We start from the raw sequence: 15348 nt of genomic DNA on the forward strand, positions 1-15348 counted from the left end.
GCAGTTAATCAGTGCAGACCCATAGGGTGGGGTCCACGGGTGGGGTGGGCAGACAGCAAAGCCAGAGAGAACCACTTTCTGGGTTGAGTCCCAGAAACCTGGAAGTCAGGAAAATCAGGTATATGGCAAAATGACATGAGAGGTAGAGAATGTGTGATTTTTTTTTCCCCTCATTCGATGGTCTCATGTATTCTAGTTTATAATACCTTGAAGAGAGGCAGACTGTCTTTGAGAGGGACACGAGGACATGGACACTGTGCTGGAAAAAGAGAGAAGGAAAGAGATTTTAGCTGGTCTCGCCTTCACTCCGCTCCTCTGTCTCTCTAGGCTTCCTCGACTTTGTGTTAAGCACCCATTTTGTTTGGGGCCTTGTCCTGTGTGTTTTGAAAAAGTTGATTTCCTTGGGGAACTTGTAGTTCTAGGAGGAGAGGTGACATACATTTCTAGAGTTCTTACGTGAGGCTCGTAAATAACAATAATCAAGTGTGGCCTTAAGCAAGTAGAACCCACTTATATCATGAAATGTTAGGCTTTAGTAGGACTAACCAGGGAAAAGCTCCCAGGCAAGGTAGATTTCAAGAAACTGAACTCTTCATTGAATGGATTCTTGCTTCAGCAGTGCCTGGTACATAGTAAGTGCTAAACAGACATATTCCTAATTAAGTGCAAAGGAAATTATTGAGCACCTGTGTAGCAAGCAGGATGGTGGGCACTAAGGATACATTGATGAAAAGTTCACAGGTTGTCTTCGCTCTTACAGTCCTTCCCATGAGTGTCAGTAGTAAATCTAGACTTTAAATATGTTTTAAACTAATGTTTATTGAGTTACACCTGTGATATATATTATGAACATGAGAATGCTAGAACGAAGACACTTAGGGAGGAGGGCCGAGAAGTCTGAGTTCAGGAATGGTAGCTGGATTGGGAATGCAGAGCCCTGCTTGAGGCTGGCCTGGCTTTTCTTGCTTCTCTGTTCTCTCCTGGAAAGACTCCCATGCTACGTAAACTCTTGAGTGTTGACCCTAAAACCTTGGTAAGGTGGGGTGTGAAATTGGATGAAGTGAAGCAGGAGCCTGCTGAAAATCCAAGGGAGGTATATGAAGTTAGGAAATTATGAAAAAGAAGGGCTCTCTGGAGAGGGGGAAGTGGTTAAAAAAAAAAAAAAAAAAAGGAGAGAGAGAGAGAGAGAGAGAGACACCTGGGATTTAACGTGGGTCTAAGAGCAGCAGAGCCCTTCCAGCTTCGGATCCTGAGCAGAGAAACCCTCATTTTAGAGGGACTGTCACCTGCTTCACAGGAAGATCATCCTTCCTGGAGGAAGGGGCTAGCATAAGCTGATTTGCGGAGGGCCAGCTGGACCCAGGCCTGTGGGGTCCTGTGACAGGCATGGTGTCCCCAGGGAAGCATCCCACTGGGAGGCCACATAACATCACAGGTGCATGGGAGCAGTTGGGACAGGATGAAACTGAGAGAGGCAGGAAACAAAGCAGAAAACTCAAAGCAGAGCTGAGAGATCCCAGCTGAAGGAGCAGCTCAAATACAGCAGTGGCCCGCCCAGAGATCAGTTTCATGATCTTTAGTTTTCCCAGGGAGAGCAGAGCATAGAAATGATTTTTCCCCAGAGGCTGCGGGCCACATGGGAGAGTGAGATCGGGTTCTATAAAATCCAGACAGGCCCCAGCTCTGTCATTCCCTGAGTTCAGCAAAGCTCGTAACTTCTTAAAGTAGAAGAGAGGCCAGAAAGCAGCCTGAGTTCAGAAGCTGGTCTGAGTAGATACAAATCCTAATTCCCGCTTCAGCCCAGGAATGGCCCCAGCTCTGCTCAGTCATACCACATTGGGCATTCTGACGTTGGCTTATTCTGCTGGAAAGGATCTCAGTCATCGGCTCTGGCCCTATGTCCTCAGATGGGCAGTCCATTCCGAATGCCTGTCTATGCTGTTTGCAAAGGTTTTAGAGGTTTACAGGAACAGGGATTCGATGACCTCTCTGGATTGCTGTTCTAGGATTCATAATTTGAATTACATATTCAGAAGTGTAATTCAGGTCTAACATTTATTTCTCATGTTGGAATTAAAGGATCTTTTTTTTTTTTTCCCTATTCAGAGTTCAGTTAAGGTAGAAAGAAACTTTTTAACATTTGCTTTCAAAAAGGTGGTGACCAAGTCATTTATTAGTTTGTTTCTGTCTCATGTGATAGGGACCCATCACCCATAGTTCTCCCCAGCGCATTTTCCCTACAGGCTGTAATTAGAAACTCCAGAGTACGTGCCTCTGATGTTCTCCAGAGCCCCTCTTCGCTGTACCCAGAATACCCCCTGGGTGGTGCCTGTAATCTTATCCTTCGTCTTGCTTCTAATAAGTGAGACAGCTGCGAACACAGGGTTATTTAGGGCAACGTGGAACAGCCAAGGAGAGCCTGGCCAGGACTGGTCTGGGGCCGGAATAGGCCAGTAATGTGAAGTAGGAGAGCCCAAAGAATTACTGGGACTCCCTAGTAAAAGTTAGTATACATCCCAGTCTGTGATTTCTAGGGAACTCGGGGTTTGAGTTGATAAGGGGGTTGGAGCTTGATAAGATGGGGTGAGAAGGTAAAGGGAGGAGAGAAGAGAAAGAATTTTCTTCTGCCCAATGGATTTGGATATTTCCTACCTGACAGCCGTTGTTTACACTTAAAACCTTTTAAATCATTTGTTTCTCTTAAGTCTTTTTTCCCCTACCCTTACTCAGTTTGGGAGTGGGAAACAGCATTCTGACTTACAAATTTTAGAAGAATGTTTTTTCCTTATTTCTTAAGATTACAGCTCGTGCTCCGGAACTCCAGGTATCCCAAAGAGAATCCCAAAGGCCTTGTCAAAGTCTAGAAAATGAATAAACAATAGTCATTTCTATTCTGATCTTACAGACTTTATTCCACCTTCCTAAAGCACAGATGGCTATGCATTGACTCTGACTTTGCTCTTTTCATAAACACAGGCTTTTCCTAAAACTTCTGAGAAGCCTGCTCCCATCACAGATTTTTCCATTTCGATCCCTTCAAGTTGAGAATGTGAACCTAAACTTCTAGACTCTGACAGCGCTGCTCACCAGGGACCTCTCGTAGGCAAGCCAAATCTTTCAGTTCTTACCTGAGATCGGTTTTGGGAGACTTCGGCATTGCTCCACCTTTTTGAAACTGTCCCCTTTGGCTTCCAAGACATCGCTAAGCTGATTTTCCATCTGTCTTTATTGCGGCTCCTCCTCAGTCTCCCTCCTGGATCCCATTTTCCCCTGCCCTTTCTTTCAGTATTGGTTTTCCTCTGGGTTCCGTTCCTTGCCTTTCCCATTTGGATTCTACATATTCTCTTGAGACAGCCTCTTCCAAGTCCACCTGGATGTCCCACAAGAACTTCAAGCTCAGTGTCTCCCAATATGAATGTGTCATCTGCACCCCCACCTGTCTGACTCAAAACCCGCCTCCGCTCGGTTAATTGCACCACCATCGTACCCTGCGCCTGAATCATTCCTGGGGCATTTCCATCCCCCTCTCCAACACCTTGAAATCTAACCGCATAGCTGTGCTGCTTCCGAGGTGTCTCCCATCCAGTGTCTCCTTTTTGTCCCCACTGCCACTCTCCCAGTCCAGGCTGTCCATCATTTTTGCCTAGGATGCCTAAGAGCCATCTTATCCCTGCATCCTCCGTGTTGCTGCCACAGTGATCTTTCTGATATGCACAGAGCATCATGTCTCTCTGCTCTCGAAGTCTGCAAAGATTCCCCATCATTTGCAACTTTTTTTTTCTAGGTCACATAGCCCTTTAAGTATTATATGAAAGCTGTGGACCTTCTCCCAAATGAAATTCCTGTGCCCAGAACACTTTTTGTAGTTTCATGGGGTTCATGAAGTCCCTGAAGCCACCACCCATGGATTTCCAGTCGAACCCTGGCCTACAGAATAAGAGTCACGGTTCCTCATGTGGCATTCGGGTGCCTGCTCAACTGTGTGTGGCTTCATCTCATGCAGAGAGAGAGAGCACAAGCCAGGGGAGGGACAGAGGGAGAGGGAGGAGCAGACTCCCCGCCGAACAGGGAGCCCAATGTGGGGCTCGATCCCAGGACCCTGGGATCATGACCTGAGCCGAAGGCAGACACTTAACTGACCGAGCCACCCACGCATCCACCTAAGGTTGTTTCTTGACCCTTGCCTTCATTTGTGCTATTCTCCTGCCTAGAACACTCACCCAAAGTGTCCATCTGACAAAAAAGATTTATAAGGATATTGTCCTTTGGGTCTTAGGTCAAATGCTGTCATTTCAGTAAACCTGTCCTGACTTCCTCCTGGCAGTTGAGATGCTCCTTTTCCTTGTTCCCACTGTGCTTTGTACATATGCCCTTTGTAGGGATCCATGTTGTAACCATATTATACTCTTTGCAAGTCTTGAGGATCATTACCAAGTCCCTTAATTTTGTATGCCTAGACTATATCATTCACTACTATTTCCCTAGGGCCTATATAGTGCCTGGAGCATGTATTCAATAAATATTTGCTCAATGAGTGAATGGCCCTTCGATCTGATTTGGCTCTTATAGCCATCTAATACCAATTCTTGTCAGCCTGCAAACTGCCCCGCCCCCCCAAAAAACCCAGACATTTTGGTCTTTTTTATTCTGTTCCATTCCAGGTAGTCTGGGATTTTGCAGTAGTTCTTGATGGATTTTAGTTTGCTGCTGTGGATTCTTCTAACTACTGGTTTCCCTAGTGCCCACTGGAATCTGGTATTTCTCTAGGCAGGATTAAGGACCATAGGAATAGACTTTAGATTGAAACAAAAAAAACGAACTGGGGTATCTGAGGGAAGGTGGTTCAAATGGTTCACAAGAAATTGATCTATCTTGGCTTTGAGATTCCTTGAACATCATGGTGAGCCCCTCCTCCCATTACAAGGTAGGAGGGGCTTACTGGGATCAAGACACGGGAGTGTCTTCCATCTCTCACCAGGGAAGTCCTGCTTACTTTGTACAGTTATCAGTAGCACAGGTTCTAATATGGCGGCCTTTATAGCTTCCACCATGTGTCAGGTGTTGTGGGGGGTGGTTCCTCCATGGTATCCGTGGCAGAGACTGTTCTCGCCACTGAGTAGCTACTGGAAAAGAATGATGCTTAAGTGGAAGAAAGGGGAAAGGCTCTCCTCTCTGTTTTAGTCCTAATTAGTGTTAGTTCTAATTGTTTCTCCCAGTGGAGATATTGGCTCTGTGACTGTGACTTCTTTGGACCTCAGTCCAAATCTGTAAAATGGAGGCAGCTTCAGAGTTGTGGATAGGAGTCAATGAGATGAGGTTTGATAAGCATTTAGCAGTGTTTAACACTATAGTAAGCATTCAAGATGATGATTCCCTGGATTGCCCTGGCGAGGAAAGATCTTAGGAAAGATGGGATTTGGGGGAAAGGGAGAGATATCTGGAGCTACATAAACACTAAACATGGTAATTCAGTGTTAGTGGGGACTAACTAGAAGACTTGGAGGAGAGACGTATTCTAGATTCATAGAAAAGCCTAAGAAAAGGACTGGGTCATATCTTGTAGTCCAGGCTGCTTTTCTGAGGACCAACTTCTCTCTGTTGTCTTTCCTCCCTCCTTGCAGGTATGAATGCTGCTGTCAGGGCTGTGGTTCGAGTTGGTATCTTCACTGGTGCCCGTGTCTTCTTTGTCCATGAGGTTGGTTCTCTACTTTGTTCTTCATCGTTCTTTCTCTGTTTTCTGCTCCTCCCTCCCTACTTTCTCTTTCCTCTCCCCCCAGTTACATGCTATGTCTCACCTGTCTTGGCTCCCTGTCTCCATAAGTATCCCCCTGCCACTCCAGTCTCCAATAATGATGGTGGGATCTAGGGGTCTGCAGACTGGGTCCTCATGGTGCCTGTCCAATTTAAGGAAGAAGTACCTCATTTCAGAGTATTTCACAGAAAATTTAGTATATCCAGAGATAGAGCCTTTGGAAGGAAGAGTCTCATCAGGTTTCTGTAGTTTCCTGAACCTTCTGAGGGTCTAACTCCTCTACCATTCTCTCCCTTCCCTCTCGTTCTTTGTCTGCTCTTTGCTCTGTAAGATTTATTTTCTTTCTTCCCAATTTCCTCTTTTCAAGTCCCACTTCTCTCCCTTCTTCCCTCCAACACCCCTCTCTTTTCCCTCTGCTATTATCAAAGCCATCTGTTATCTAGTTCCCATGGAAGCAGATTGGAGGACATGGGATGTGCCAGAAGAAAGGGGAATTAGGATGAAACATTAGGAAGGACATCCTGCCCTTTTGAGGTTGTAAGAAACTAGAAGAGGGTATTGAAAGTTGTTGTCTTCTTCCTTGGACTGTGTTAAATATGACAGTGTCATGGGCATCCAGGAACAGTAATGGGAGGAGGTGATTTGATTCTGAGAACTTCTTCCCAGGATCCTGTCTTAATCGTGGGGGTTTAGGAGAACTGGCCTAGCAGAAGCTGAATGGGTGTAATGTGCCCCACAGGGTTACCAAGGCCTGGTGGATGGCGGAGATCACATCAGGGAGGCCACCTGGGAGAGTGTTTCAATGATGCTGCAGCTGGTATGTTCCTGAAGACTCCTGTCTCATGTTTGTCCTGTCCTTGCTGCACCCCACTCCAGTTTGGCCTCATGGTTGCTCAAGTCCCCCCCATGTGGCTCGATGTGAAGGGTTCTATGACAAGAGAGGTGCCACGACTGCCCTTTACTCTTTGAGTCTGAAAATATGTCCCTGTTTTCCTAGGGTGGCATGGGGACGGGAATGCGGTCACAGGACAGTTTGCTCTTTATAGAAAGGTCATAGGAAAGACTTGAGGAGCCACTATGTAAGCAGGACCTGCTTTGGGGTCACGGGGAAGGCCTGGCCATGAAAATAACTTTACCAGAGGACTGGAGCCAGAGCCAGAAGTAGAGCTGAAATCTGCCAGTCCTCATGTGATGGAGATAATGTCACCTGAAACCAAAGTGTTTAAGGGAGGAAGGAACCAATATAGCATTTCAGAGTTTCCAGAAAACACCCTAAGATTATGCTGACTATATCCAGAACCCTTTGTGCCACTTTCTCTAAGTCATATACCTATTTTCTTATTTACTGAAAAATCTGCAAATTACATTTGTATCCCCTTTCTTTACTTCAACCCTCTAAGAATCCATAGGAAAAATTTTAATGTGCAATGCTTCGTGAAGGTTCTCTGTAAGCAATAATGCCTGCAGTAAAGTGGTCTGAGAATGAGCCAGAATTCTCCATCAATACTCCCAAAGGCATGGAGCCAATTACTTAGCTCTCTTGGGGTATCTATAAGCCCCTGGGAATACTCAGAGCTATTTTTCCTGTGCATACCTAGGTATTGTGTCTCCTCTCATTAGCACCATAGTCTGAGGAGCAGAGAGGAAACTGGCAGTGCCTGGTTGCAATTAGAAATCAGTGAGTTCGAGAGGGAAAAGGTACTACCAAGCACATTGGGATGAACTCCTAAGAATAATTTGGATGCAGTCTGGTCATTTGGATGAAGTCAGGTCACTAGGGAGAATTTCCAGGACTGAAGCCAGTGCTCTTTCTTGTGAAAGATGGAGATTATTCCAAAAGCCAACTGCATGTATGTATTCCTTTGCTCTCCTTGAGGATAATCACTTTGATGACAAAGTCTTCAACGAAATGGGTTGATCTTAGTCTTCAAAGAGGTATAGCAGAGTATAAGGAGTAACGCTATGATAGCTCAGCCGGTATCATTTCTCTCTCTTCTAGAAAGGACAGATGGCCCTTCAGGATGTCAGGGCTCTTTCTAAGAAAGGCACGTGGTTAGGACAGCCCATCACAGTGTTGGAATGGACGAAATTTAGCACGTTGAGCCCAAATTTGGCAGTATCCTCTGGGGAGCTGACTTCTACCTCTTCCCCACAGGGAGGCACAGTCATTGGAAGTGCCCGGTGCAAGGACTTCCGGGACCGAGAGGGGCGACTGCGAGCTGCCCACAACCTGGTGAAGCGTGGGATTACCAATCTGTGTGTCATTGGGGGTGATGGCAGCCTTACTGGGGCTGACACCTTCCGTTCTGAGTGGAGTGACTTACTGAGTGACCTCCAGAAAGCAGGTGAGATGTTGTTGTCATAAGTATGGTTTATGCGCCTGCACACACCCCCGTCCTCCCATTGGAGGAAGTCATTACCTAGATGCAAACGGATAGTCTCTGGCCTCCTTGTTCTGCCATTGCTTATGGTACCCATTTGCTGCAGGTCCTTCCCTCCCCAGTCACCTGCTCTTTTGGCATGCCAGGCACCTCACCCAGTGGCTTCCGGTTTGCTTGTCTTTGTCAGGTAAGATCACAGCAGAGGAGGCTACAAAGTCCAGCTACCTGAACATCGTGGGCTTGGTGGGCTCAATTGACAATGACTTCTGTGGCACTGATATGACCATCGGCACCGATTCTGCCCTGCATCGTATCATAGAGATCGTGGATGCTATCACCACTACTGCTCAGAGGTAAGGGGGCAGTCTAGGAGGGTGGCAGCTGGGACTGGCTGAAGGGCTGGGATCTAGAGAAGATGAATGCTTTGGAGCTGTAGACTCTAACAACCAGTTTTCTGGGGCCAGAATGCTGTTTTTAACGAAGAGTTATCCCTGGAGTCCCGAAATTGCATTGCCATCTAAATGCTGTGGGTTTGCCTCTTGTTGCTGTCTAGTGCACTGTCCACACTGTAGCTCTGAGGGCTTTAATAGCCAGGGGGTCTCCCAAATGATTAGGGGCCAATATGAGATGAATCCAGGGAGCCCCAAACCTCAGCCACCCTTTCAGCCATGTCATAGTGACTGTGGTGGCCACCACCACCGCTCAGAAAGTGTGAGAAGGAAGGACAGAAGGTCACAGTTTCCCAGGGTAATCCTCGGAGATTCCGGGCCAGTCGAGACCTCGCTTCTTCCCTTCCCTTCCCGGGCCCCCTCGCTTCCTGGAACAGAGCCATAGGACTGACACAATGTACTGCTGTATTTTAGCCACCCTGTGGCTGACGTGTTTCCCCGGGTCTCCCTGGTCTCTCAGGAAGCTTGTTGGAAGCTGTTGGAAGCATAAATGCATCTCCCAAGGAGCTTTCATGGCTTGGATGTGGGTGGCGGCTTGATCCTGGCCACAGGGACACAAGGACTGTATAAGCCCTTTGTCTCTCTCTTGCAGCCACCAGAGGACGTTTGTGTTAGAAGTGATGGGCCGGCACTGTGGGTAAGATCCCCATCTGGAGTCACTGATTCTGCAGTGCCAGCAATGGCTTTCTCTTCCCCGGAGAGTCCAAAGAGGTCTCCCAGGGGTAGCAGATCTGGAAGTGTACGTGCTCCTCTGCTTCCCTGCTTCCAGCCCCAACCCACCACCTACCCACACGTGTGGGGTTGTGCCTGTGTGTATGGGCCCAGACACACTCCAGTGTGAAGGGACACACAGTGCTCTGAGATTAGAAGCTGCTTTGGTAGGTGAGCATGACTAGAAGGTGCTCCTCAGGGACAGAGGCCCACTGAGAAGCTGTCTCAAGAAGACACCTCACCCCAAGAAGGAAACCACAGACCTTCAGACCTTCCACTGACTATGGGGACAGGCAGACCCGCTGGGTATGGGTGAGGCTGTTCGTGGATTGTGGCTCCTAGGGTGATGATTCTGCCTCTCATCTCAGATACCTGGCCCTTGTCACCTCCCTCTCCTGCGGGGCTGACTGGGTTTTTATTCCTGAGTGTCCGCCAGATGATGACTGGGAGGAACATCTTTGTCGCCGGCTCAGCGAGGTACTGGCACTTAATTTTGCCCTTAAAAAACCCTCGCCTCTTCCACTGATGCTGCCTTCACATTAGTTTCCCTCCACTGAGCTCTCTTCTCTTTGCTCTTGACCAGACAAGGACCCGTGGTTCTCGTCTCAACATAATCATTGTGGCTGAGGGTGCAATCGACAAGAATGGGAAACCAATCACCTCTGAGGACATCAAGAACGTAAGTAGGAAGAACCCAGAAAGGGCTTGGACACCATCCCCTGCCTCCTTCCCTAGTGATCTGAGTCTCACCTTAGGCCTTCTGTATATCTCTCCCCATGTTTCCTGCCCCCCTGGTGTCTAAGGAATTGTGACAAGATAAGAGGCTAAGCCATTTGGGTTTATCTTAGTCTCTACTTGTTTTCAGCCTTTGACTCTTTATCCCTATCTCTGTCTTTCTTTTGGTCTCTTTAGCTGGTGGTAAAGCGTCTGGGATATGACACTCGGGTCACTGTCTTGGGGCATGTGCAGCGGGGTGGGACCCCGTCAGCCTTTGACCGAATCCTGGTAAGTCACGGAGTTATGAGGCCCTCACATGTTAGAACCCATAGTCTACAGAACAGCACTTCGCCGTGACAGGGGTGCACCGTGCTGACCATGCCGCCCGCCCCCAGCCTCTGATGGCACCGGCCCTTGACCCATTCCTGTACACGTACCAGTTCTCTTCTGTTGCAAAAACTGGTGGGAAACTCTATGCTCCGCAAATGATGAGCTCTCAGATCTCCACTTTGAGCATTAATACCATTATTAAGATCTAAATTCAGACTCTCAGATTGAACCCTCTTATCCTACTTTCATTGGAAGAGAGACACCATACTCTATTTTTTTAATAAGAAGGGAGTATTATTAAGCCTCAGTAACCTCCTTGATTGCTACAGTGGACACATTTCTCTGGAATCAGATAGAATTCTAATGGCAAGAGGATGAGGAATCATCAAGCTTAGATGAAATCTGAGTAGGGAGGGAAAGTCCAGTAAGTTCTTGACTGTAGTCCTCAGATACGCAGCTCAGTCCTGTGATCTGGACGGGCCTCGAGTGCCCTGGCTCTCCAGGCTGAGTCCAGATTGGGAGGCCTGAACCAGACTGCCTTTGCTCCCTGGGCTCCTGCAGGGCAGCAGGATGGGTGTGGAAGCCGTGATGGCACTTCTGGAGGGGACCCCGGACACCCCAGCCTGTGTGGTGAGCCTCTCTGGTAACCAGGCTGTGCGCCTGCCCCTCATGGAGTGTGTCCAGGTGGTAAGTACTGACCTCAACCCCACTCCCTAACAGCCCTGAGCCTGTCTTTGAGCTGAGAGGGAAAGAGACCCACTTCCAAGGCCAATGGAGCAAGGAACAGATGGAAAGACAGCAGGGGAGTCAGATGGGGAAAGAACATGATAGGCTCTGTATGGGAGCGGTCTCCTCTCTGAGTCTCAGGGTCTCCTTCTGTTAAGTGTTCCTAAAGAACGTGACAGATGCTGCATCCCACCAAGTAATGAGACCCAACATCGCATAATATCCAACCTCAGTTGCTTTTGCCACATCTTTGTGGGAAGAGGAATGCAGTAGCTCTCCAAATACTATGAAAAGCAGGGATAGTAGTAAGATCCGGTTGGCTGGCTTATATGTTTCTATAGTATCCACCTTGACCATATTCCTCTGAACCAACACAAGGTTTTTAACACTCACCCTGTGGGATAGTAGAAGGAGTGGCGGGACGCTTTGTAAAGGGTCTGCTGCAGTACCTGGAAAATGCTCAGTGCTCAGGGAGAGGTGGCTCTTACATGAAGGACTTGTTCCTCTGCTACCACAGAGCAGACATTGCGGCTGGGAGCTCAGGGGTCCAGCCCATCCTTGGGGCTGGTCTGCATGCACAGGGCTGAGGGCCCCCCGTCTCCTGCCCTGCTTCTCTCGGAGACTTGGGGAGTCCTAGCCACCTGCTGCACAGATACACTCCAACCTTGCTTGGAATTGTGTCTCTGGAAGCCCAAGAGCGAAAGCTCTGGCTCATGGAGAAGAAATCAGTAGCTGGGAAACACATGGCAGGGACTGGCCTTTCTCCCCGACTGCACTCTCTGGGCAATTGTCTTCCTTTACTCAGTTTAGAGGCTGCTTTGAGGTTGTGGCATGGGCGTGGCATAGAGGGAGATGCTATTCTGTGAGCACTCCTCCACTCTGCCCATGTTCTAGTAAGTAGAGCATTGAATTGGCTCCTTCCTCTGGCTGCTCATTCCTCCCCAAATTGAGGACAAACAGAGATACTTCTTTCTGTGCAAGGTCGGGAGGCATGGAGCAGGTGGGGTGCCTGGTGGGCAGGAACTAGTCATAAGCGTGGAGACGGTCTGGGTGTTCCCATGGGATAGAAATCCAGCCGCGGAGAGCCCTGCCCTGTAGTCGTGACTCTCGCTGTGCTCCTTCCTCAGACCAAGGATGTGACCAAGGCCATGAACGACAGGAAATTTGACGAAGCCATGAAGCTGAGAGGCAGGTGAGAGAATGACCAGAAGCTCCCTAGCTACAGAAATCAGATACTGGAATGAAACAAAAAAAAAAAAAAAAAAAAAAAAAAAAAAAAAAAAAAAAAAAAGACATAGCTTCAGACCCAAAATAGGAGCTTTTTATTGTCTCTGCAACAGTTTCTTCTCCAGGAGAATGGGTGGGGAGGTGACCAGGAGGCACAGTACATCCCGGGGATCTCTCCCTGGGATGTACCTTCTGTAATCTGGTGTCTCTGTGTGTTGATTCCAGCTAGGTTTTCTGTTTCTCTAGGGAAAGCACAGCATTTCATGCTGCGTGCGGGGCTGGGAGGAGAGCACTCAGGGAGGGTTGGATTAATCAGTGGCTCCTTTTAAGCCCCAACCTAGTCCCTGCTGTGTCCCAGTTATATCCTTCGAGGTTTGCCCTGTGGTACTTCACACTGTGAGCAAAACTTCAGACCCCCTTGGCTGCTGGCATGCGGAGTGGCCTAGAGACACTCCGCTCTCTCTCTCCTTTTTACAGGAGCTTCATGAACAACTGGGAGGTATACAAACTCCTGGCTCATGTCAGACCCCCAGTCACAAAGGCACCGGTGAGTTCTCTGCCCTTGACTCTCTCCTTCTCTCAGTTTCCCTCTACGAAGTGCTACTTTCACTCCACACAGCCTACAGCCTGGCCAGCTTCCTTGCCCCCTGTCATCTTTGGTACCGAGCCCCTGACCCTATTAAGAAATCGCTCAGCCACCCCAGATTCCAGCCTCATGTTCTTAGTGTGCCCTGGGCGTCTCGAACCCAAGACCCACACCCAGTTTAGGACTGACAAGGTAGCTTGCAAGGAATGGGAAAGAAGTTTATGTTTTTGTTTTTTTTTTTCCCCTGGGCAAATCTGGGAATAACCACGTCTGAGTGTACTTTAGCCACTTCTTCCATTGCGATAGTGGTTCTCGGTATTTGGGGTATATCAGAATTACGTGGGCTGCTTATTAAACATGCAGATTGCTGGGTCCTTCCCTCAGAGAGGATTTAGATCTGGGGCAGGGGCCCAGGTTTAATGGCATAAAGATCACGTGGCCCGAGGATCATGCTTTGGAAGCTCTCATTCGTTATATAACGAGTGATGTGTGGGCTTAGGGACAGAGCTTTGCTTATTGACTGGTGATAGAGTTTTGCTTTGCTAGCATGAGGGAGCAGGCTATGCCAGCGTTCCTAGGATAAGGGGGGTGTTGTCCAGAGGCACGTGTCCTGATTGTGGGACCACTAGGGACTCAGGGTCGAGCTCCCCTTACCAACCTGCCCTCTTCTCTCTGCTGGGGTTTCGGTCCCTGTCTCTGCCCTACTTCCTCTCCGCTTCCTTCTCCCCAGGGTAGCACGCACACAGTGGCGGTGATGAACGTGGGGGCCCCGGCCGCAGGCATGAACGCTGCCGTGCGCTCCACTGTGAGAATTGGCCTCATCCAAGGCAACCGGGTGCTGGTTGTGCACGATGGCTTCGAGGGCCTGGCCAAGGGTCAGGTATGGGGACTAAAAGGACAGAGGGCACATACTCTGGGGCCAAGGAGCCATCATGAGGAGGATAAGTGTAGCAGGGGGGACCTGTCCATTCTCCTTTCTCTTGCCCCCCCCCCCACCTCCCCTTCCGTTCTCTACCTTGCTTTCTTCTAAGGTTTTGAACAGAAGTAAATACTTAATTTTAGGGCAGTATGAACAGGCAGGAGACACTGAAATGAATCATTTGCAGATCACATACCTTATTTCTCTATCCCAAAGCTTAGTGCGGTGTCTGGTGTAAGTAGGCGCTTAATATTTGTGGATGAGCAGTAATGGTGGAGGAAGTTCATCAAGGTGGGGAAAGGCCGATGCCTGGCATTCCTTCTCTCACTAGGGGCTGTTGGGTTGGGCTCTGAACACGGGAAGTGGTGTCAGCTCACAGTGCACACCTGTGTGACCTTTCTTGCAGATCGAGGAAGCTGGCTGGAGCTATGTAGGGGGCTGGACTGGCCAAGGTGGTTCCAAACTTGGGACAAAAAGGTAAGGGGCATCATAGGAGCACTCCTCCTAGTTAACCCTAAAGATGTCCCTCGAATATGGGTGTCAGTTCATTAGGTCAGCATCTACACTGCTGTCGTCTGGGACTTTGGTCCCCAAGCTCACAGTGGCCTCAGTGGGGGCAGGCATGCTCGTGCAGACCTCTTTTAGCAGCTTTGGGCACATAAAGCCTCAAGTTGGACCCGTGGACAGTGGTGAGAGGTGGCATAGGGAAGAGGGCACAAGTCAAGAAATTATACATAAAGCACTCTTCTAATTCTGGCTTTTCTCTCCCTCTATTTTGCTGTCCCTTCTCCAAATCCCATCACCTCATTGCCCACCCCTGCCCCACCCTATTCAACTAGGACTCTCCCCAAGAAGAGCTTCGAGCAGATCAGTGCCAACATCACAAAATTTAATATTCAGGGCCTTGTCATCATTGGGGGCTTTGAGGTGAGTGCCCTCCTGTTTCCTCCCCTCCACCCCCCACCTCTGCCTCTCCCCTCATCGCTGCCCTCGCCACTCTTCTCAGGCTTACACCGGGGGCCTGGAACTGATGGAGGGCAGAAAGCAGTTTGACGAGCTGTGCATCCCGTTTGTGGTCATTCCCGCTACGGTCTCCAACAATGTCCCCGGCTCTGACTTCAGCGTGGGGGCTGATACAGCCCTGAACACTATCTGCACGGTGAGACCCTGCTGCTACCTCCCAGGCCTCTGGCCGGGACTGCATGTGCTCCTAGAAAGTGAGCCACTTTTTTGATACCAACGAAGCGAGTGCTTGAAGAGTGCTTCTGGAAGCACAGGCCTTTATGCAGGCCTTACTCGACCACATGTGTGGGGCTCATTCTCCCCTGGGCGTTTCCAACCTGGAAAGGCACCAGTACTCTGCATGCCAAGGTTTCTCCCTCCTGAGGGTCTAAGGCCTAATTTCCCTACCCTGAGCAACAGAAAGGAGGAGTACAGCTTCTTTCCGAAGAGAAGGGTTCCACAGCCTGGTGGGCCCGTGTGCCTGCCGCCCCTGAAGGCAAGCACTTGATGAGGCCTAGCAGCCCGGCCTGCCTGGAGAGGAGCGCATT

General features: G+C 49.0%; 1 protein-coding gene across 6 annotated transcripts in view; it reads left to right on the top strand.

Moving 5' to 3' along the window:
* PFKM (phosphofructokinase, muscle) overlaps nt 1-15348 on the top strand; it is a 45445-nt gene that overhangs the window by 23862 nt on the left and 6235 nt on the right. For all 6 annotated transcript variants that reach the window (XR_013967311.1, XM_080812027.1, XM_080812026.1 and 3 more), the window contains 15 exons: nt 5622-5695; nt 6492-6569; nt 7908-8097; nt 8321-8486; nt 9175-9219; nt 9662-9770; nt 9877-9972; nt 10206-10298; nt 10902-11027; nt 12194-12258; nt 12771-12840; nt 13610-13759; nt 14205-14275; nt 14638-14725; nt 14805-14957. Coding sequence is in view for 5 of the 6 variants with exons in the window: in XM_080812027.1 (XP_080668153.1) it covers nt 5622-5695; nt 6492-6569; nt 7908-8097; nt 8321-8486; nt 9175-9219; nt 9662-9770; nt 9877-9972; nt 10206-10298; nt 10902-11027; nt 12194-12258; nt 12771-12840; nt 13610-13759; nt 14205-14275; nt 14638-14725; nt 14805-14957 (1574 nt within the window). In the remaining variant the exon portion in view is untranslated. The remainder of the gene's footprint in view (nt 1-5621; nt 5696-6491; nt 6570-7907; nt 8098-8320; nt 8487-9174; nt 9220-9661; nt 9771-9876; nt 9973-10205; nt 10299-10901; nt 11028-12193; nt 12259-12770; nt 12841-13609; nt 13760-14204; nt 14276-14637; nt 14726-14804; nt 14958-15348) is intronic.

Source organism: Martes martes (assembly GCF_963455335.1).
Source record: "Martes martes genome assembly, chromosome: 8".
In the NCBI taxonomy this organism is placed as follows: Eukaryota; Metazoa; Chordata; class Mammalia; order Carnivora; family Mustelidae; genus Martes; species Martes martes.